General features: G+C 43.0%; 1 protein-coding gene across 1 annotated transcript in view; it reads right to left on the bottom strand.

The window, feature by feature from the left end:
• Positions 1 to 23,794, bottom strand: part of LOC132385074 (E3 ubiquitin-protein ligase TTC3-like) — a 277,705-nt gene extending 253,911 nt beyond the window's left edge. The window contains exons 1-3 of the mRNA XM_059956787.1: positions 23,701 to 23,794; positions 16,290 to 16,323; positions 1,340 to 1,502 (exon numbers count right to left, since the gene is read on the bottom strand). Of these exons, the coding sequence (XP_059812770.1) occupies positions 1,340 to 1,502; positions 16,290 to 16,317 (191 nt within the window). The 5' untranslated portion in view covers positions 16,318 to 16,323; positions 23,701 to 23,794. The remainder of the gene's footprint in view (positions 1 to 1,339; positions 1,503 to 16,289; positions 16,324 to 23,700) is intronic.
• Positions 23,795 to 24,187: the final 393 nt, after the last annotated feature.

The raw sequence follows: 24,187 nt of genomic DNA, 5'->3' as shown, positions 1-24,187 counted from the left end.
CAGGACTCACACCACCAGGTTCAGGAACAGTTATTACTCATCAACCATCAGGCTCTTGAGCCAGAGGGGATAACTTCACTTGCCCTATTACTGAAATGGTCCCACAACTAACGGACTCACTTTCAACAACTCTCCATCTCATGTTCTCGGTATTTACTGTTTATTTATTATTATTGTTTTTCTTCATGCATTTGACCAGTTTGTTGTCATCTGCACTCTGGCTGAATGGCCTAGCTGGCAGTCTTTCATTGATTCTGTTACTATTCTATAGATTTATTGAGTATGCCTGCTCCAAAATGAATCTCAGGGTTGCATATGGTGGCACATATGTACTTTGAGACTTGAACACTCCAGATCCAGCCTAACTAGAGTTTTATAAAGCTTCAACATAACTTCTCAACTTTTCAACATAAAGCATTAACTAATAAAGGTAAGCTTGCCTTATGCCTTCTGTACCATCCTATCAATCTGTGCAGCTATTTTCATGAAGTTACAGATTTAGACCCAAGGTTCCTCCGAAACATGAAGTAACAGTGAATGCTCAGAATCCACATTACTGTACAGTGTCCCACACTAAAAACTGACTGAATGGATGACTGTAATGAAAGAAATTTTCAGTGGAACATATGAGAATGAGGGGTGATCGTACTGAGATTTATAAAATCAGGAGAGGCATGGATAGGGTCAATGTGCAAACAGTCTTTTCCCCACAGTTGGAGAATCAAGAACTAGAGGGCACAGGTTTAAGATGAGTGGGGAAGAGATTTAATAGGAATCTGAGGAACAACTTTTTCACTCTGTATATAGAAAAAGCTGCCAGAGGAAGATGGTTGAGGTAGCTACATTAACAACTATTTAAAGATATTTGGACAAAAACACAGATAGGAAATGTTTAGTAGGATATGGGGCAAACACAGGAAAATGGAACTCACTTAGATGGGAGTCTTAGTCAGCATGGAGCAGTTGGGCTGAAGAGCCTGTCTCTGTGCTATAAGACTCTGTAAATTCAACTGTGATGACCCCCAAAGTACAATAAGTGCAGAAATGTAAAATAACTTGAATAAAATACCAGAGTGGTCAATCCTGGTGTAACTGCACTCCAAAATGAATGTCAGTAGTTCTTCAGAAAATTACCCGTAATAGTTGATGGGAGAAATATGATCCAGGTGTGTATAGATGGAACTCGGAGAATAAGAGATGAACGTGGACTAAATGGGCCATAGACCTAAATGGGCCTATGGTGAAGTGCTCTATGACTCTATGTGGGTTTGATTCAATCTCTAGTTCAAGCTGTTGTTCACACAGATGTGATGTGTGTCGATCGTTTAAATAAACTTACACTTTCTGACTCAGCAGCAGTCCCTCCTGGGCCCACCTGAGGTAACGTGTTGGCTCGTGCTGTTGTTTGAAGAGCAGCTCATCAAACACGTGTATAAAGGCGAGGTGGCAGTGCTGCAGGTAACATTCTGAGGGCATCCTGCACCAGTCAAAAGCCATCTCTCCTGAAAAGGTCAAGAAGGGAAGAGAAGCATCAAAGATGAACAGGATGCAAAACACATTAACTTCAGTCTTCGCTATCAGATAACTTAGATTACACAGTCTTGCCATATACATTGCTTACCGGATGCTGCCTCGATTAGAGAGCATGTCTTATGAGGATAGGCTGGGTTTTTCACTTTGAAGCGAAGGAGGATGAGAAGTGACTTGATTGAATTGTGCAAGATGACAAGAGGCATAGATTGAATGTAGAGCCAGAGACATTTTCCAGAGCAGAATTTACTAATACAAGGGGAAAAACTTAAAGGTGATAGGAGGAAAGTATAGGGGAGGAGGTGTAAGAAGTTGGGTGGTTTGTATGTAGGTTTGTTTTTTTTTTAAATACACAGAGTGCGCTAAGTGCATGGACTAAGTGCCAGGGGTGGTGATAGAGGCAGATACATTAGGAACACGCACAACACGCTGGAGGAACTCAGCAGGACAGGCAGCATCCATGGAAACGAGCAGTCAACATTTCAGGCCGAGACCCTTCGTCAGGGCGTTGATGAAACGTTGACTGCTCATTTCCACGGATGCTGCCCGACCTGCTGAGTTCCTCCAGCGTGTTGTACGTGTTGCTTTGACCCCAGCATCTGCAGTGTACTTTGTGTTTAAGATACATTCGGAACATTTCAGAAACATAGAAACGTAGAAACATAGAAAACAGGTGCAGGAGTAGACCATTCGGCCCTTCGAGCCTGCACCGCCATTCAGTATGATCATGGCTGATCATCCAACTCAGAACCCTGTAACTGCTTTCTCTCCATACCCCTTGATCCCTTTAGCCACAAGGGCCATATCTAACTTCCTCTTAAATATAGCCAATGAACCAGCCTCAACTGTTTCCTGTAGCAGAGAATTCCACAGATTCACCACTCTCTGTGTGAAGAAGTTTTTCCTCATCTCGGTCTTAAAAGGCTTCTCCTTTATCCTTAAACTGCGACCCCTCGTTCTGCACTTCCCCAACATCGGAAACAATCTTCCTGCATCTAGCCTGTCCAATCCCTTTAGAATTTTATACGTTTCTATAAGATCCCCCCTCAATCTTCTAAATTCCAGTGAGTATAAGCCTAGTCGATCCAGTCTTTCTTCATATTAAAGTCCTGCCATCCCAGGAATCAATCTGGTGAACCTTCGCTGTACTCCCTCTACGGCAAGAATGTCTTTCCTCAGATTAGGGGACCAAAACTTCACACAATACTCTAGGTGCGGTCTCACCAAGGCCTTGTACAACTGCAGTAGAACCTCCCTGCTCCTGTACTCAAATCCTTTTGCTATGAATGCCAACATACCATTTGCCTTTTTCACCGCCTGCTGTACTTGCATGCCCACCTTCAATGACTGGTGTACAATGAAACCCAGGTCTCGTTGCACCTCCCCTTTTCCTAATCGGCCACCGTTCAGATAATAATCTGTTTTCCTGTTCTTGCAACCAAAGTGGATAACCTCACATTTATCCACATTAAATTGCATCTGCCATGAATTTGCCCACTCACCTAACCTATCCAATTCACCCTGCATCTTCTTAGCATCCTCCTCACAGCTAACACCGCCGCCCAGCTTCGTGTCATCCGCAAACTTGGAGATGCTGCATTTAATTCCCTCGTCTAAATCATTAATATATATTGTGAACAACTGGGGTCCCAGCACTGAGCCTTGCGGTACCCCACTAGTCACTGCCTGCCATTCTGAAAAGGTCCCGTTTACTCCCACTCTTTGCTTCCTGTCTGCCAACCAATTCTCTAACCACATCAATACTATACCCCCAATACCGTGTGCTTTAAGTTTGCACACTAATCTCCTGTGTGGGACCTTGTCAAAAGCCTTTTGAAAATCTAAATATACCACATCCACTGGCTCTCTCCTATCCACTCTACCAGTTACATCTTCAAAAAATTCTATAAGATTCGTCAGACATGGTTTTCCTTTCACAAATCCATGCTGACTTTGTCCAATGATTTCACCTCTTTCCAAATGTGCTGTTATCACATCTTCGATAACCGACTCTAGCATTTTCCCCACCACCGATGTCAGACTCATCGGTCTATAATTCCCCGGGTTTCTCTCTCCCTGCTTTTGTAAAAAGTGGGGTTACATTAGCCACCCTCCAATTCTAAGGAACTAATCCAGAATCTAAGCAGTTTAGAAAAATTATCACTAATGCATCCACTATTTCTTGGGCTACTTCCTTAAGCACTCTGGGATGCAGATCATCTGGCCCTGGGGATTTATCTGCCTTTAATCCCTTCAATTTACCTAACACCACTTCCCTACTAACATGTATTTCCCTCAGTTCCTCCATCTCACTGGACCCTCGGTCCCTTACTATTTCCGGAAGATTATTTATGTCCTCCTTAGTGAAGACAGAACCAAAGTAGTCATCCAATTGGTCTGCCACGTCTTTGTTCCCTATGATCAATTCACCTGTTTCTGACTGTAAAGGACCTACATTTGTCTTGACCCATCTTTTTCTTTTCATGTATCTATAAAAGCTTTTACAGTCAGTTTTTATGTTCCCTGCCAACTTTCTCTCATAATCTTTTTTCCCTTTCCTAATTAAGCCCTTTGTCCTCCTCTGCTGGTCTCTGAATTTCTCCCAGTCCTCAGGTGTGCCGCTTTTTTTTTGCTAATTTATATGTCTCTTCTTTGGACGATACTATCCCTAATTTCCCTTGTCAGCCACGGGTGCACTACCTTCCCTGGTTTCTTCTTTTGCCAAAGTGGGGTGAACAATTGTTGCAGTTCATCCATGCGATCTTTAAATGCTTGCCATTGCATATCCACCGTCAACCCTTTAAGTATCATTTGCCAGTCTATCTTAGCTAATTCACGTCTCATACCTTCAAAGTTACCCTTCTTTAAGTTCAGAACCTTTGTTTCTGAATTAACTATGTCACTCTCCATCTTAGTGAAGAATTCCACCATATTATGGTCACTCTTACCTACAAGATTGCTAACTAACCCTTCCTCATTGCTCAATACCCAATCTAGAATGGCCTGCTCTCTAGTTTGTTTCTCGACATGTTGGTTCGGAAAACCATCCCGCATACATTCCAAGAAATCCTCTTCCTCAGCACCCTTACCAATTTGGTTCACCCAATCGATATGTAGATTGAAGTCACCCATTATAACTACTGTTCCTTTTTTGCACGCATTTCTAATTTCCTGTTTAATGCATCCCCAACCTCACTACTACTGTTAGGTGGCCTGTACACAACTCCCACCAGCATTTTCTGCCCCTTAGTGTTATGCAGTTCTACCCATATTGATTCCACATCCTCCAGGCTAATGTCCTTCCTTTCTATTGCGTTAATCTCCTCTCTAACCAGCAATGCTACCCCACCTTCTTTTCTTTTCTGTCTACCCCTCCTGAACATTGAATATCCCTGGATGTTGAGCTCCCATCCTTGGTCACCCTGGAGCCATTTCTCTGTGATCCCAACTATATCATACTCATTAATAACTATCTGCACATTCAATTCATCCACCTTGTTACAAATGCTCCTCGCATTGACACACAAAGCCTTCAGGCTTGTTTTTACAACACTCTTAGCCCTTATACAATTATGTTGAAAAGTGGCTCTTTTTGCTTTTTGCCCTGGATTTGCCTGCCTGCCACTTTTACTTTTCACCTTACTACTTTTTGCTTCTACCCTCATTTTACACCCCTCTGTCTCTCTGCACTTGTTCCCATCCCCCTGCCACATTAGTTTAAAGCCTCCTGAACAGCAGTAGCAAATGCTCCCCCTAGGACATTGGTTCCAGTCCAGCCCAGGTGCAGACCGTCCTGTTTATACCGGTCCTACCTCCCCCGGAACTGGTTCCAATGCCCCAGAAATTTGAATCCCTCCCCCTTGCACCATTTTTCAAGCCACATATTCATCTGAAATATCCTCCTATTTCTACTCTGACTAGCACATGGCACTGGTAGTAATCCAGAGATTATTACCTTTGTGGTCCTACTTTTTAGTTTATCTCCTAACTCCCTAAATTCACCTTGTAGGACCTCATCCCATTTTTTACCTATATCGTTGGTACCTATGTGCACCACGACCACTGGCTGTTCACTCTCCCACTCCAGAATGTCCTGCAGCCGCTCAGAGACATCCTTGACCCTTGCACCAGGGAGGCAACATACCATCCTGGAGTCTCGTTTGTGGCCGCAGAAACGCCTATCTATTCCCCTTACAATCGAATCCCCTATCACTATAGCTCTCCCACTCCTTTTCCTTCCCTCCTGTGCCACAGAGCCACCCATGGTGCAATGAACTCGGCTGCTGCTGCCTTCCCCTAATGAGACATCTCCCCCAACAGTATCCAAAACAGTACATCTGTTTAGGAGGAAACTCTTAAATAGGCACATGGATGATAGACAAATGAGAGGGAAGTGTTAAATTGATCTTAAGAGTAAGTTAAAAGGTTGGCAAAACATTGTGGGCTGAAGGGCCCTGTACTTGAGCATAATGTTCTATGTTGTAACATCCCAAAAGTTCTTAGAACCAAAGTGTAGTTGCTGTTGTACTGTAGCTAATGCAGCACTTATTTTTTGCAAAGCGAACTCCCATAAGCAGCAATTTGACATTCAGACGTGCAAGATATTGATTAATAGCAAGAGTAAGCCACATAGCCATTCAAGCCTAGACTTCAATACAATCACAACCAATTGTAATGCAAAATGATGGTAGTGATGGCAATGATTGTAATCTCAATTCCGCATTCCTGCCCACCCATGGCAACCCTTCATACCTTTGCTTATCATATATCTATCAATCCCGATGCGGGGTCTCAATCTGAAACGTTGACCATCTTCAGAGATGCTGCCTGCCCTACTGATATCCTTCAGCCGGTTGGATTTGCTCATGAATCTATCTAACATTGTTTGAACATTATTCAAATACTTCTCTTTTAGCTCCCTCTGAGAGAGGTGCTCTGTTTGGTAGTGTCAACAGAAGGATAAAACTAGGCACTGGGGAAAAAGGGTCGACACAGTAGCATAGCAGGTAGAGTAACACTTCACATCGTCATTGATCCGGGTTCAATGCCCACAGCTGGCTGTAAGGAGTTTGTATATTCTTCCTGCAACTGTGTGGGATTCCTCCAGGTATTCCAGTTTCCACCCAAATTCCAAAGACATATGGAGTAGTGTTAGTGAGTTGTGGGCATGCTATGTTGGCACTGCAAGCGTGGCAACACTTGTGGGCTGCCCCAGAAAATTCTTGGACTGTGTTGGTTGTTGACACAAGCAAAGCATTTAATTTTAAGTTTTGATGTACATGTGACAAATCTTTAAACTCCCTTGCTTACCTTTCAGAGTAAATTTTTATTATCAAAGTATATATACAGTATGCAACCATATACAACCCCAAGGTTCAATTTCTTGTGGGCATACTCAATAAATCTATTGAATAATAACTAACAGAATCAATGAAGGACCACCCAACTAGGGTGTTCAACTAGAGCATAGAAGACAACAAACTGTGCAAGTGCATGAAGAAGAATCAATAATTAATAAATAAATAAATAAATAAATAAATAGATAAATAGATAAATAAATAAATAAATAAATGGATAGATAGATAGATAAATAGATAGATAGATAGATAGATAGATAAATAAATAAATAAATAAATAAGCAAGCAAGCAAGCAAGCAAGCAAGCAATAAATATTGAGAAAATTAGATGAAGAGTTCTTGAAAGTGACTCCATTGATTGTGGGAACATTTCAGTGATGGGACCTATTGAGCAGTTTTGACAGAGTAAATTCCTAATAAGAATTAGATGTAGGTCAAATTTAATTTCCCAAAAATCAGTCTAGTTTTGGAGGAAAGAAATCAATCCAGTTCTGGGCAGCAAGGTACTGTGGCGTTTGTACATTCTCCCCATGTCCATGTGGGTTTCCTCCCACATTCTAAAGACATATGGGTTAGTAGGTTCATCGTCACATGGGTGTAATTGGGCAACGTGGGCACAATGGGCCAGAAAAAGTCCAATGTTTTATACAAGAGGCACATAAGAAGCTGTTTGATAGTATCAGCATTCAGGGGACTGGAGGCAACACATTAGAGTGAATTGTGGAATAGAAAGGCATGACAAATGAATGCAAAAGAGTCTGCAATCCCGTTCTGTCATCCAACAAGATCAGCACACAACAATGCCTTGATGCCTTTAATATCCAGAAACACATCAATCTCAGTTTGAAACTAAAACTGCAGATCCTTTCAGGTGCAGAACTGCACGATTCACCAACATTTGATTGAATAATAACATCACAGAAGCACAGGAAACACAAGAGCTTCTGACTGTAGACTTCAGGAGAGGGAAACCAGAAATCCGTGAGCTAGTAATCATTGGAGGATCAGAGGTGGAGTCAGGAGTCAGAGGTGGAGTGAGAGGCAGCTGAGTGAAAGGGCTTTAGCTCAATGGGCTTCTGCAGTAACGGGACGAGGTGAGGCAGTTGTTGATTGCAAAAGGAGGTAGTATGTGTGTGAGGCCAGTTTTCTGTGGTCGGTGTCAGATGTGGGAGGTTCTGGAGTCTCCCAGCCCCCCGGATAGCCACATCTGCACCCGGTGCATCGAGATGCAACTCCTAAGGCACCGAGTTAGGAAACTGGAGCTGCAGCTCGATGACCTTCGTCTGGTCAGGGAGAGTGAGGAGGTGATAGAGAGGAGTTACCGACAAGTGGTCACTCCAGGGCCACGGGAGACAGAGAAATGGTCACAGTCAGGAGGGGGAAGGGGAAGAGTCAGGTACTAGAGAGTACCGCTGTGGCTGTACCCCTTGACAACAAGTACTCCTGTTTGAGTACTGTTGAGGGGGACAGCCTACCTGGGGAAGTGACAGTGACTGTGCCTCTGGCACAGAGTCTGGCCCTGTGACTCAGAAGGGTAGGGAAAAGAAGAGAAAGGCAGTAGTGATAGGGGACTCTATAGTCAGGGGGTCAGACAGGCGATTCTGTGGATGCAGGAAAGAAACTCGGATGGTAGTTTGCCTCTCAGGTGCCAGGGTCCGGGATGTTTCTGATCGCGTCCAAGATATCCTGCGGGGGGAGGGAGCGCAGCCAGAGGTCGTAGTACATATTGGTACAAATGACATAGGTAGGAAAAGGGAAGAGGTCCTGAAAGAAGACTTCAGGGAGTTAGGAAGGAAGTTGAGAAGCAGGGCCTCAAAGGTAGTAATCTCAGGATTACTGCCAATGCCACGCGACAGTGAGAATAGGAATAGAATGAGGTGGAGGATAAATGCATGGCTGAGGGATTGGAGCAGGGGCAGGGATTCAGATTTCTGGATCATTGGGACCTCTTTTGGGGTGGGGGTGACCTGTACAATAAGGACGGGTTGCACTTGAATCCCGGGGGACCAATATCCTGGCAGGCAGGTTTGACAGAGCTGTTGGGGAGGGTTTAAACTAGTTCGGCGGGGGGTGGGAATCAGAATGTGAGTGCAGGGATTAAGGTAGAAGGACAAGGGCACGATGCTCAGAGTTCTGAGTTGATGAGGAAGGACAGGCAGGGGACAGAAAATAATTGTAGCCAGTTAAAGGTGTTGAAATGTGTCTATTTCAATGCTAGGACTATTAGGAACAAGGAGGATGAACTCAGTGCATGGATTAGTACATGGAACTACGATGTTGTGGCCGTTATTGAAACTTGGTTGGAGGAAGGGCAGGATTGGATGATGCAGGTCCCGGCGGGGTTCAGGTGTCTGAAAAGGAATATGATGGGAGGTAGAAAAGGGGGGGTGGGGGGAGTGGCATTGCTGGTCAGGTATAGTATCACGGCGACAGAAAGGGAGGACTGAGTCTGTGTGGGTGGAAGTCAGTAATACGAAGAGATCAATCACTGTGTTGGGAGTAGTCTATAGACCCCCAAATAGCCCTCGGGACACCGAGGAGCAGATAAGCAGGCAGATTTTAGAATGGTGCAGGAAATACAGGGTAGTAGTTATGGGAGATTTCAACTTCCCTCATATTGACTGGCACCTCACGAGTGCAAGGGGGTGAATTTGTCAGGAGTGTCCAAGAAGGATTCCTGACACAGTATGTGGACCGGCCGATAAGAGGAGAGGCTATACTGGATCTAGTTCTGGGTAATGAACCTGGTCAGGTGACAAACCTCTTGGTGGAGGAGCATTTTGGTGAAAGTGACCACAAGTCCTTTAGCTTCAGCATAGCTATGGAAAGGGATAAAATCAGACGAAATGGTAAAGTGCTTAACTGGGGAAGGGCTAACTTTGAAGGGATGAGGCAGGAATTAGCAAAAGTAAATTGGAAACAGATGTTCAAAGGGGAAAGTACATAAGTAATGTGGGAGAAGTTTAGGGACCACTTGAGCTGGATTCTGGGTAGGTTTGTCCCACTGAAGCAAGGTAAAAATGGTAGGAAAGGGTCCCGTGGCTGACAAAACATGTGAGGCAACTCGTCAAGAGGAAAAAGGAAGCATATATTAGATACAAGAAGCAGGAGGGGCTCATGGGAAGTACAGGGTAGCCAGGAAGGAACATAAGAAAGGACTTGGGAGAGCTCGAAGGGGGCATAAGAAGGCCTTGGCATGTAGGATTAAGGAGAACCCCAAGGAGTTCTATATGTATGTGAAGAATAGGAGGATGACGAGAACAAAGGTGGGACCGCTAAAGGATAAAGAGGGCAACATGTGCCTGGAGGCGGAGAAGGTTGGGGAGGTCCTTTATTGACTCTGGGGATTTCCCATCCACCACCACCAACCTCATAGTTCCTGCACCCCGCACCTACCGTTTCTACCTCCTACCCAAGACCCACAGACCCGCTTGTCCAGGAAGACCCATTGTTTCAGCTTGTTTCTGCCCCACTGAACTCATATCTGTATACCTCGATTCTGTTTTAGTCCCTTCCTACCTACATCCGTGACACCTCACACACTTTTGATCTTTTCAAGGATTTCAAGTTCCCTGGCCTTGATCATCTTATTTTCACTATGAATGTCCAGTCCCTGTACACCTCCATCCCCCACCAGGAAGGCCTCAAAGCTCTCCGCTTTTTTTTCTGGACACCAGGCCTAACCAGTTACCCTCCTCCAACACTCTCCTCCGCCGAGTGGAACTTGTCCTCACTCTCAATAATTTCTGCTTTGACTCCTCCCGCTTCCTTCAAACAATAAGGGTAGCCACGGGCACTCGCATGGGTCCCAGCTATGCCTGCCTGTTTGTCGGCTACGTGAACAGTCTGTTCCAAGCCTACACTGGTGACTGTTCCGCACTTTTCCTGCGCTACAGTGACAACTGCATTGATGCTGCTTCCTGCACCTGTACTGAACTTATCGACTTCATCCACTTTGCCTCCAGCTTCCACCTGGCCCATTTCCGACACCTCCCTCCCCTTTCTTCGATCTCACTGTCTCTATCTCCAGAGACAGCTCATCCACCAACAAACCCACGGACTCTCACAGCTACCTGGACCACACCTCATCCCACTCTACTACTTGTAAAAACGCCATCCCCTTTTCTTAATTCCTCTGTCTCCACTGCATAGAACCATAGAACATTACAGCAGAGAAACAGGCCTTTTGGCCCTACTTGGCTGTGCCGAACCATTCTCCTGCCTAATCCAACTGACCTGCACCTGCACCACATCCCTCCATACCCCTCTCACCCATATACCTGTCCAAGTTTTTCTTAAATGTCAAAACTGAGCCCTCATTCACCACTTCATCTGGCAGCTCATTCCACACTCCCACCACTCTCTGCGTGAAGAAGCCCTCCCTAATGTTCCCTTTAAACTTTGCCCCCTTCACCCTTAACCCATGTCCTTTGATTTTTTTCTCCACGAGCCTCAGTGGAAAAAGCCTGCTTGCATTCACTCTATCTTTACCCATCATAATTGTATACACCTCTATCAAATCACCCCTCATCTTCTACACTCCAGGGAATAAAGTCCTAACCTATTCAACCTTTCTCTGTAACTCAGTTTCTCAAGTCCCAGCAACATCCTTGTAAACCTTCTCTGCACTCTTTCAACCTTATTAATATCCTTCCTGTAATTAGGTGACCAAAACTGCACACAATACTCCAAATTCGGCCTCACCAATGCCTTATACAAGCTCACTATAACATTCCAACTCTTATACTCAATACTTTGATTTATAAAGGCCAATGTACCAAAAGCTCTCTTTACGACCCTATCTACCTGTGACGCCACTTCTAGGGAATTTTGTATCTGCATTCCTAAATCTCACTATTCTACTGCACTCCTCAGTGCCCTACCATTTACCTTTAACGTTCTACTTTGGTTTGTCCTTCCAAAGTGCAATACCTCACACTTCACTCTATTCAACTCCATCTGCCATTTTTCAGCCCATTTTTCCAGCTGGTCCAAATCCCTCTGCAAGCTTCGAAAACCTTCCTCATTGTCTAGTACACCTCCAATCTTTGTATCATCAACAAATTTTCATCTGCTCTCAGGATGAGGCTTTTCATTCTGCAACGATGGAAATGTCATCCTTTTTCAAAAAAAGGGGCTTCCCTTATTCCACCATCAATGTTGCCCTCGACCGTATTTCTTCCATTTCACATATGTTACCCAAGGATAGGGTTCCTCTTGTCCTCACCAACCACCCCATCAGCCTCCGTGTCCAGCACATAACTCTCCAAAACCTCCGCCACGTCCAATGGGATCCTACCACCAAGCACCCACCGCCCCACTTTATGCTTTCCGCAGGGATTATTCCCTACGTGACTCCCTCGTCCATTCATCTGTCCCCACTGATTTTCCTCTTGGTACTTATCCTTGCAAGCAGAACAAGTGCTTCACCTGCCCCTACACCTCCTCCCTCACATCCATCCAGGGCCTTAAACAGTCCTTCTTGGTGAGGTGACACTTCATTTGTGAAACTGTTGGACTCATTTACTGTGTTCGGTGCTTCTGGTGTGGCCTCCTGTACATCGATGAGACCTGATATAGATTAGGACACCGCTTCGCCAAGCATCTCCACTCCATCCGCCAGAACAAATGAGATCTCCCAGTGGCCACCCATTTTAACTCCACTTCCCGTTCCCATTCCAGTATGTCTATCCACTATTGTGATACGGCCACACTTAGGTTGGAGGAACAACACCTTATTTTCTGTTTGGGTAGCCTCCACCTGATGGCATGAACATCGATTTCTTGAACTTCTGGTAATGAACCTCCTGCCACCTTTTAAATCTACTCCTCAGCTTTTTTATCTCCAGTCCTGCCGAAGGGTTTCCACAGACGCTGCCAGGCCAGTTAAGTTCCTCAGCACTTTGTGTGTGTTGATCCATTATCAAAGATTCTCACCACCCAGGCCATACACTTTTCTCACTGCTGCCATCAGATATTAGTGCCTCAGGACTCACACCACCAGGTTTAAGAACTACCCCTCAACCATCAGGCTCTGATGGTTGAAAAAGGGGATAACTACACTCATTTAAGGACTCTTATTTTGTTATTTCATGCTCGTTATTTATTGCTATTTATTTATTATCTGCATTTGCACAGTTTGTTTACAGTTCACAGTTCCTGATGTTTATAGTGTACAGACCCTATTTACAGTTACTGCTCAATAGATTTGCTAAGTGTGCCCACAGAAAAAGAATCTCAAATTGTATATGGTGACATCTATCTACTCTGATAATAAATTTTGCTTTGAAATTTGATCTTTCTGTAGATGCTGGAAATCCAGAGCAACCCACACAAAATGCTGGAGGAACTCAACAGGTCAGGCAGCATCCATGGAGGTGAATAAACAGTTGATGTTTTGGGCCAAGACCCTTCATCAGGACTGGAAAGGAAGGGGGAAAAAGCCAGAATAAAAAGGTGGGGGAAGGGAAGAAGTACACGCTGGCAGGTGATAGCAGAGACCAGGTGAGAGGGGAAGGTGGGAAGATGGGGGAGGGGGGATAATGTAAGAAGCTGAGAGGGGACAAATGGAAGAGGAAAAGGGCTGAAGAAGAAAGAATCTGATAGGAGAAGAGAGCGAGTCATAGGAGAAAGGAGAGGAGGGGATCCACAGGCAGGTTGGTGATGGGCAGATGAGGAGAAAAGTGTTCACTGCTCAGGCAGGACATATTAGAGGGCTTGTCTACCGAGGTCATATGGGTGGAGCTGAGAAACAGGAAAGGTATGACCACATCAGTGGGGTTGTATTATAGACCACCCAATAGTCAGCGAGAATTGGAGGAGCAAATCTGCAGAGAGATGGCAGACAACTGCAGGAAACATAAAGTTGTGATAGTAGGGGATTTTAATTTTCCACATATTGATTGGAACTCCAATACTGTTAAAGGTCTAGATGGGTTAGAGTTTGTAAAATATGCTCAGGAAAGTTTTCTAAATCAATATATAGAGGTACCAACTAGAGAGAATGCAATATTAAATCTCTTATTAGGAAATGAGTTGGGACAGGTGACGGAAGTATGTGTAGGGGAACACTTTGGTTCTAGTGATCATAACACCATTAGTTTCAACTTGATCATGGATAAAGATAGATCTGGTCCTCGGGTTGAGGTTCTAAACTGGAAAAAGGCCAAATTTGAAGAAATGAGAAAGGATCTAAAAAGTGTGGATTGGGACAGGTTGTTCTCTGGCAAGGATGTGATTGGTAAGTGGGAGGCCTTCAAAGGAGAAATTTTGAGAGTGCAGAGTTTGTATGTTGCTGTCAGGATTAAAGGCAAAGTGAGTAAGAATAAGGAACCTTGGTTCTCTAGGGATATTGGAACTCTGATAAAGAAGAGGAGAGAGATGTATGACATGTATAGGAAACAGGGAGCAAATAAAGTACTTGAGGAGTATAAAAAGTGCAAAAAAATACTTATGAAAGACATCAGGAGGGCTAAAAGACATGAGATAGCTTTGGCAGTCAAGGTGAAGGATAATCCAAAGAGCTTCTATGGGTATATCAAGAGCAAAATAATAGTAAGGGATAAAATTGGTCCTCTTGAAGATCAGAGTGGTCGGCTATGTATGGAACCAAAAGAAATGGGGGAGATCTTAAATGGGTTTTTTGCATCTGTATTTACTGAGGAAACTAGCATGGAGTCAATGGAAATAAGGCAAACAGGTAGTGAAGTCATGGAGCCTATATATTTGAGGCAAATCAGAGTAGATAAACCCCCAGGACCTGACAGGGTATTCCCTTGGACCTTGAAGGAGACTAGTGTTGAAATTCCAGGGGCCCTGGCTGATATATTTAAAATGTCAGTATCCACAGGTGAGGTGCCGGAGGATTGGAAGATAGCTCATGTTGTTCCGTTGTTTAAAATAGGCTCTAAAAGTAATCCGGGAAATTATAGGCCGGTAAATTTGACATTGGTAGTAGGTAAATTATTGTAAGTAGTACTAAGAGATAGGATCTACAAGTATTTGGATAGACAGGGACTTATTAAGGAGAGTCAACATGGCTTTGTGCATGGTAGGTCATGTTTAACAAATCTATTAGAGTTTTTCGAGGAGGTTACCAGGAAAGTGGATGAAGGGAAGGCAGTGGATGTTGTCTACATAAGACTTCAGTAAGGCCTTTGACAAGGTCCCGCATGGGAGGTTAGTTAGGAAGATTCAGTCGCTAGGTATACATGGTGAGGTAGTAAATTGGATTAGACATTGGCTCAATGGGAGAAGCCAGAGAGTGGTAGTGGAGGATTGCTTCTCTGAGTGGAGGCCTGTGACTAGTGGTGTGCCACAGGGATCAGTGCTGGGTCCATTGTTATTTGTCATCTATATCAATAATCTAGATGATAATGTGGTAAATTGGATCAGCAAATTTTCTGATGATACAAAGATTGGAGGTGTAGTGGACAGTGAGGAAGGTTTCCAAAGCTTGCAGAGGGATTTGGACCAGTTGGAGGAATGGGCTGAAAAATGGCAGATGGAGTTTAATGCAGACAAGTGTGAGGTATTGCACTTTGGAAGGACAAACCAAGGTAGAACATACAAGGTAAATGGTAGAGCACTGAGGAGTGCAGAACAGAGGGATCTGGGAATACAGATACAAAATTCCCTAAAAGTGGCGTCACAGGTAGATAGGTTCATAAAGAAAGCTTTTGGTACATTGGCCTTTATAAATCAAAGTTTTGAGTATAAGAGTTGGAATGTTATGGTAAGGCATTGGTGAGACCGAATTTGGAGTATTGTGTGCAATTTTGGTCACCAAATTACAGGAAGGATATTAATAAGGTCCTACTCCTGTTTCTTTTGTTCCTATGTACAAATTGCCTGTAATTTTTGCTGGAATTATATCAAATTTGAACCACACAGAGCAGACAAGCCTAGGTCTCATCTCATGCCAACACATTAAGGATCAATATAGATGTTTATGGGAGGGGTTACAGATTAAAATTTAAGAGAATATACTTTATTATTTGGTAATTTACCTGTGGCAATGTTACTTTGTGTTGAGTGTGAACAGACTGGGTAACAGCTTCTTCCCCAGGTTGTGAAACTGATGAATACCCTCCCACCACTGCGGTCTTGTTACTGGGACACTGAGCTGTTTACCTGTGTTGTGCACTTCACATCCATTTTAAATTGTATTGTATTAACTTAATTGTGGTAATGTTTTGGTTTATTGCTATGTGTGATACATGTTCTGTGGGTGCACTGTGGGCTGGAGGAACATTGTTTCATTTGGTTACACTTACACACACACACACACACACACACTGTTGGATGACAATAAACTTGAACTTGAAGTTCTAAAAGCTGCTTCAGCAGAGGAATCAACAAAACTATGTTTGAAGTAAACATTGAATTTAAACTAAGACTTACCAACTGATATTGAAGACTTCATGGCCATTGTTCTCTGCAAGTAAAGTTTTTGAAAAGTTAACTCATTGGATTAAAAAATAATTTCATGCCTTTATGTCCACTCCCTGTAGCAACCAAGTCTCCAGTATAAACACAGGAAAATATTCAAAATGCCGGGCAGCATAAGAATTTGTTATCTACAGCAATACTATAGTAGGATGCTTACATGAGAAAGCTGCCCTGGACTACAGTTCAGAATTCAACACCGTAATTCCCTCCAGGCTTGGCAAGAAGCTCGGAGACCTCCGCCTTGACCCCACCTTGTGTAACTGGATCCTAGACTTCTTATCTCATCACCAACAGGTGGTAAGAATGGGCTCACTCACCTTTGCCTTCTGAACCTCAACACAGGTGCCCCCAGGTTTGTGTCCTGAGTGCCCTTCTCTACTCCCTTTACACCCACGACGGTACTGCCACGCACAGCTCCAATCTGCTGATCAAATTTGTAGATGACACAACTTTGATCGGCCTTATTCCTAGCAGCAATGAAATAGCCTACAGAGAAGAGGTTAACACCTTGACACAGTAATGCCAGGAGAACAACCTCTCCCTCAATGTCCAAAAGACAAAAGAGCTGATTATGGATTACAAGAGGAACGGAAACAGGCTCACCCTGATCAACATCAATGGGTCTGCAGTTGAGAGGGTGAGCAGTTTCAAGTTCCTCGGTATACACATCACTGAAGATTTCACCTGGACTGTACACATCGGCTTTGTGGCAAAAAAAAAAGCACAAGAGCATCTCCAGTGAAAGTTGGAATGCCTCAGTCATCCTCAGTGATCATAGTGTGCACGCAAAAGTGTGTGTGCATGGAAGAGTTTGTGTATACATGTGTGAAAGTGTGTATGTGCACGTGAACATATATATGTGTGTGTGTTTTGAAGTGTGTGTATATGTATATATGTGTACATGAAATTGTGCGTCTATGTATTTTTGTGTGTGTACGCAAGTGAAATTTTCTATACATGCACATGAAAGTATTGTGTACATGCCCATGAAAGCATGCATATGCGCACACAATGTGTGTATACATATGTACCTGTAAATGCGTGCGAAGGTGAACATGGACACACGTGAAAGTGAGCATGCATGCACATAGGTGCTTGCGTGTGCGCGCATGTAGATGTGCATGTGCAGACAAGACCATAAGACATAGGAGCAGAATCAGGCCATTTGACCATTCCAGTCTGCTCCGCTACTTCATCATGGCTGATCCATTTTCCCTCTCAGCCCCAATCTCCTTCCTTCTCCCTGTATCCCTTCATGCCTTGACCAATCAAGAAACTATCGATCTTTGCCTTAAATATACATAATGACTTGGCCTCCACAGCTGCCTGAGGCAAAGTATTCCACAGACTCACCACTACCTGGTAAAGAAATTCCTCCTCATCTCTGTTCTAAAAGGCTGTCCCCTCTATTCTGAGGCTGTGTCTGGTTTAAACACACCCACCATAGGAAACATTCTCTCTACACCCACTCTATCAAGGCCTTTCACCATTCGATAGGTTTCAATGAGGTCACCCCTCATTCTTCTGAATTCTAGTGAATACAGGCTCAGAGCCATCAAACACCTCTCATATGACACGCCAGTCAATCCTGGAATCACGTTTGTGAACCTCCTTTGAACCCTCCTGTTTGAGAACACTCTTTCTTATACATGGGGCCTAAAACTGCACACAAGACCTCTCCAGTGCTTTATAAAGTCTCAACATTACATTCTTGCTTTTATATTCCAGTGCTTGTGAAATGAATGCTAACATCGCATTTGCCTTCCTCACCACAGACTCAACCTGCAAATGAACCTTTAGGGAATCCTGCAAAAGAACTCCCAAAACCATCAATTCCAAATTATTGTATACAACGTAAAAAGAATCAATCCCAAAACAGACCCTTGTGGAACACCAGTAGTCACCAGCAACCAACTAGAAAAGGCTCCCTTAACACAGACTCACTCTCTCACACGCATATACAAGCACACACTCTTTCAATCAGGCATGTGCACACAAATAAACACATACACACTTTCGCGTACTCATGCATATACAGTTTCACCCGCCCGTGCATACACACATGCACAAAATTTTGTGCACCAGCATACACACATGCATTTTCAGGCACCTTGCTTTTAACTAACAACTTTGTCTTTTATTTTCATGTTTATACTTTATTCCATTGTAAAGCACTTTGAACTAGTGTCTATATTAAAAGTTCTCCATAAATATTATTATTATTATTCATATCCATGTACTCAGTCAAGGAAAGGCAATGGGAGGGTGGCACATTTAAGTCCATGATAAGGAGCCATCCACCAAATTATTGTAGAAATGTCACCATGTTCTGAATTACCAATCCTTCCCAGTGACCAAGGTAAATCAGCATCATTCAGATTCAGATCTACATTCAGCCCTCCATATCCACGGGGGATTAGTTCCGTGACCCCCCCCCCCCCCGCAGATACCAAATTCCACAGATGCTCAAGTCCCGTATATAAAATGGCATAGTATTTGCCTATAACCTACTCACATCCTCCCATATCGTTTAAATCATCTCTAGATTACTTACAGTATAAAACCTAACACAATGTAAATGCTATGTAAATAGTTGTTATACTGTATTGTTTAGGGAATAATGACAAGAAAAAGTCTATACGTGCTCAAACAATGATTGCTGGAGTAAGTACTTCCGGTTTTTCTTTACTGATCCCAATCTGAGGTTGGTGTAATCCGCGGATGCTGAACTCACGGATACAGAGGGCCGACTGTATTTATCAGATGTACATTTAAACATAGAGTGAAGAACATTGTTTGCAAGTGTCACCACACATTTGGGAGCCTACGATGTTCCACAGAACAACATAAGCAGCAACGGCAATAACAACAAAACAAAACACAACAACAACATTTCCCATAAACAGGCCTCCAACTGAAGTCCTTGTTCCGGACTTGCAGACTGTAAATTGTAAAGAAACAAAAATACGAGGAGCAGGGACCCCCGAGCCCGTACTGTCATTCAACAAGACCTTCCAGAACACCATTTTCCTGCGTTAATCCTATATCCCTTGATTTTTCTAACATCCAAACATCTATCAATCATAATTTGGAATGAAATCACTGACCAAGCCTCCACTACCCTCTAAGACTCCAAAGAATCACCACCTCTGCATGAAGAAATGTAATACAGTAATAGAACATTATAGCACAAAAACAGATCTTTTAGCTCATCTAATACATGCCGACCCATTAATCTGTCTACTCCCATCAACCTGCACCTTGATCATAACCCTCCATACAGCTACCAAATATGTACCTATCCAAATTTCTCTTAAATGTTGAAATTTCCATCACTTGTGCTGGCAGCTTATTCCACAATCTGTCCACCCTCTGAGTGAAGAAGGTCCCCCTCATGTTCCCCTTAAACATTCCACCTTTCACCCTTAACCCATGACCCTTAGTTCTGGTCTCATCTAACCTCAGTGAAAATATCCTGCACTTACACCATCTGTACCCCTCAGAATTCTGTATACCTCTATCAAATTTCCCCTCATTCTCCTACACTTCAGGGAATAAAGTCCTAAACTATACAAGCTTTCCTTATGTAATAGAGCCACAGAGTCAAGAACACTACAGCACAGAAACAGGCCCCTAGGTCCATCTAGTCCATTCTAAACTATTACTCTGCCTCATCCCATCGACCTGCGCCTGGAACATAGCCCTCTATACATTAATATTTATACCCGTGTTCTCAGATCCCTTTAACAGTGAAGACCCTTTGCTTTCCTAGCAGCCTGCTGTTGGCTTTTAGTGGCTTGTGCAGTAGGACACCCAGTTATTCTTGAACATTAACCAAATGGCACCATTTAAGAGAAATCTGGATGGATACCTGGGTAAGAGGGGTATGGCCAGCTATGGTAAGTGTGAGTCAATATGTCTTGGCAGAACAACAGGCCTGTCTCTGGTGCCTTAGTGTTCTATGACCCAGTCTCTCACATTTAAAACTGGTCACTATTTGTTTCTTATTCAACTCAAATGGATAACCTCACATGATCACCCCTCACTCAGCCTTTCAAAATCTCACTATTCACATTCCATTTAAGCACACACTTCGTCAGCTCAGACCAGCCTTTGATAGCGATTGCAAATAATTCTGGCCCAACACCGATCTCTGAGGTATCCAATAAGTCAAAGGCCAAAGAAAAAAATTTTTTTTTAATACACACACACACATATACATAATTCACCCCCTTGGAAGTTTTCATGTTTTATTGTTTTATAACGTTGAATCACAGTGGATTTAATTTGGCTTTTTTGACACTGATCAACAGAAAAAAAGCTCCTGTCAGATCACTACAAAGTGATCTAAATTAATTATATAACCATATATAACCATGTAACAATTACAGCACGGAAACAGGCCATCTCGGCTCTTCTAGACCGTGCCGAACGCTTACTCTCACCTGGTCTCACTGACCTTCACTCAGCCCATAACCCTCCATTCCTTTCCTGTCCATATACCTATCCAGCTTTACTTTAAATGACAATTACAAACATAAAACACAAAATAATTGATTACTTAATTATTCACACACTCTCTTTAATATGACTAACCAAATCATCACTAGTGAAACCATATGGTTTTAGAAGTCACATAATTAGTTAAACAGAATCCTTTGTGCAGTCACAGTGCTTCAGTTGATTGTAGCAAAATACAACTTTATCTGGAAGGTCCAATTGCTGGTGAGTCAGTATCCAGGCAAAAAACTACACCACAAAGACAAAAGAACACTAAGCAATTCTGTGAAAAGGTTATTGAAAAGCACAAGTCAAGAGATGGATACAAGAAAATTTCCAAGTCAATAATATCCCTTGGAGTACAGTTAAGTCAGTAATCAAGAAATGGAAAGATTATGGCACAGCTGTAAATCTGCCAAGAGCAGGCCGTCCTCATAAACTGAGTGACCGTGCAAGAAGGGGACTAGTGAGGGAGGCCACCAAGAGACCTGTGACAACTCTGGAGGAGTTACAAGCTTCAGTGGCTGAGATGGGAGAGACTTCGCATACAACAACTGTTGCCCGGATGCTTTATGGGAGAGTGGCAAAGAGAAAAATACTGTTGAAAAAAAACTCACATGGAATCTCAGTTAGTTTGCCATAAGGCATGTGGGAAACCTTGAGGTCAGCTGGAAGAAGGATCTATGATCTGATGAAATCTAAATTGAGCTTTTTGGCCATCAGACTAAACACTACGTTTGGCGTAAGCCAAACACTGCACATCATCAAAAACACACCATCCCTACTGTGAAGCGTGGTGGTCCATGCATCATGCATTGGGGATACTTCACTGCAGCAGGCTCAGGAAGGTTTGTAAAGATGGAGGGTGAAGTGAATCCAGTAAAAAACAGGGCAATTCTGGAGGAAAACCTGATGCAGTCTGCAAGAGAACTGCAACTTGGGAGAAGATTTGTTTTCCAGCAAGATAATGACACCAAGCATACAGCCAAAGCTACATAGGAATGGCTTAAAAACAACAAAGTTAATGTCCTGGAGTGACCAAGTCAGAGTTCAGACCTCAATCTAATTAAGAATTTGTGGCTGGACTTAAAAAGGTCTGTTCCCTCATGATCTGCATGTAATCTGACAGAGCTTGAGCAGTTTTGTAAAGAATGGGTAAAAATTACAGAGTCCAGATGTGCAAAACTCATACAGACCTATCCACACAGACCCAAGGCTGCCAAAGATGCATCTACTAAATACTGACTTGAAGGGGGTGAATATTTATGCAATTACTTTGTGTTTTATATTTGCAATTAATTTAGATCTTTGTAGAGATCTGTTTTCACTTTAACACGAAAGTTTTTTTCTGTTCATCAGTGTCAAAAAAAGCCAAATTAAATTCACTGTGATTCAATGTTGCAAGACAATAAAACATGAAAATTTCCGAGAGGAGTGAAAACTTCTTTATAGCACTGTATATATAAACACATATTACATAAGAGTGAAAAAGAAACAAATGCACACACTAAGTAGCCTAAGACTTTTGCACAGTACTGAATTGTCAATATGGAGTACAGAGCATGTTTGTAACTCTGGAAGAAACATTGCCAACATCCTTTGGTGAACGTGGAGCACCCCAGGAGGGAAATGGGACTGCTGGCAGAGATGGGTGGCAAACATACCAAGCCCTGAAACACCAGGTCATTTGATTTATCATTACAGAATGTCTCTCTGGTGCTTCCCACTCCCTCCCCTCTCCCCAACCACCATTCCCCTCTCTTTGCCCCCTTCCCATTCTTAGCCCACAGCAGAGACCCATAGAACCAGGTTTATCATCACTCAAATGTCATGAAATTTGTTTTTTTTCCCCCAACAGCAGTCTAGTACAATACATTAAATTACTATAGTACTGTGCAAATGTCATAGGCACCCTAGCTCTATATACATGTGCCTAAGACTTTTACACAGCACTGTTTGTTACCACATACTACCTTGAGATTTATTTTCTTGCAAGCATTTACAGAAAAAGAAAAATAGAATTTATCTTTAAAAAAAACTATACATAAACAAAGACTGACAATCAACCTAGGAACCAATTATTCCTCCACTTTGTTTTCTGTGAAACAACCCTCAATGCACAGGAGTAGATTCCCCCAGTCTCCAATCCTGTTCACCTTGTTAATGTCATTGAAAACCTTCTGAAAATCCAAATACACATTAACTGTAAACTCCTTATTAACACTGAAAAATATACCTCAATAACTCCAATACATTAGTTAAACACCGTATCTTTCTCACAAATGCACAATAACTCGGCCCGATTATATTTTCACGTGTCTTGTGTTGCGATACAGTCAAAGGAGCAGACCACACACACACGCGGTGACGATTTAATCATATGATTCAAGTTCCCAAGCAAATCGCAGATTTTTTTTTAAAACAGATACTCTAAAATTTGGGTTGAAGAGAAAGGGAATCTCCTGCCACACTACAATCAGAAGTCCTCTTATTCCTTAAACTACTGACATTACCTTGAACAGCTGGATGACTCAAAGAAATGACTTTCAGACGGTCGAGGGAGAAAGGATTAGGACAATGTACAAAAACCCCAGTTTACGGCGAGTGAAATCTCCACATTGTAGGTTAGTCTGCAATCATGTAGAATTTGAGACAACGGTGCAACGCAGTGGGGGAGGACGGACTGGCGGGCGGAAACAAATCGGGGAGCAGGTATCTTTTACATATGTGACTGAATAGCTTCGGCTTCCTCCCCCGCGCACGCCTTCCATCCTGTTCCTCTCTATACCCTCTCACTACAATGCATCGCCCGAAAAACTTCAGTACAATGTAACTGTAGAAAGCAGCAGGCGTTCTTTGTCACCTTCAGTCGCTGTAATATCTTGACCACCGCTGTGTTTCCCTCTGTCAATCCGACTAAACCGAGAGCAGAAAAAAACAGGAATGCACACCGCGCCGCTCTAACTGAAACTAAAGCTATCGCGAGCTTTGAGCACTTCCGCAAAAGAAATAAAAGGGGATATTGTACTGTACCATGTTTTGATGCAAAAGCTGGAATATGTTATATTCTCCAATATTTTGTAATGCGTGTTACTTCCATTATAATTTGAATGCTTGTGCATTAATTTTCGAAAGTGGTTTTGCAGATCTAATTCCAGTTCTCACTGACTCTCACTCCGCCTCCTTGACAGCGTGTTGCACTGCACGCATTGTATAATAAGAATTGGTTATTGCATATTTTTAGGAGTTTATCAGATTCAAGTTTATTTTTTGTTGTTTTGTGGCAGCAGTACAGTGGGAGGCATAATATATAGTACAAAAAAAGGAATACCGAAGTAGAGGACTCTTAG

This window comes from Hypanus sabinus, chromosome X2 (assembly GCF_030144855.1).
Source record: "Hypanus sabinus isolate sHypSab1 chromosome X2, sHypSab1.hap1, whole genome shotgun sequence".
NCBI classification, from domain to species: Eukaryota; Metazoa; Chordata; class Chondrichthyes; order Myliobatiformes; family Dasyatidae; genus Hypanus; species Hypanus sabinus.
Note: the sequence above shows the minus strand (reverse complement) of the source record. Positions and strands in the feature narration are given on the sequence as shown.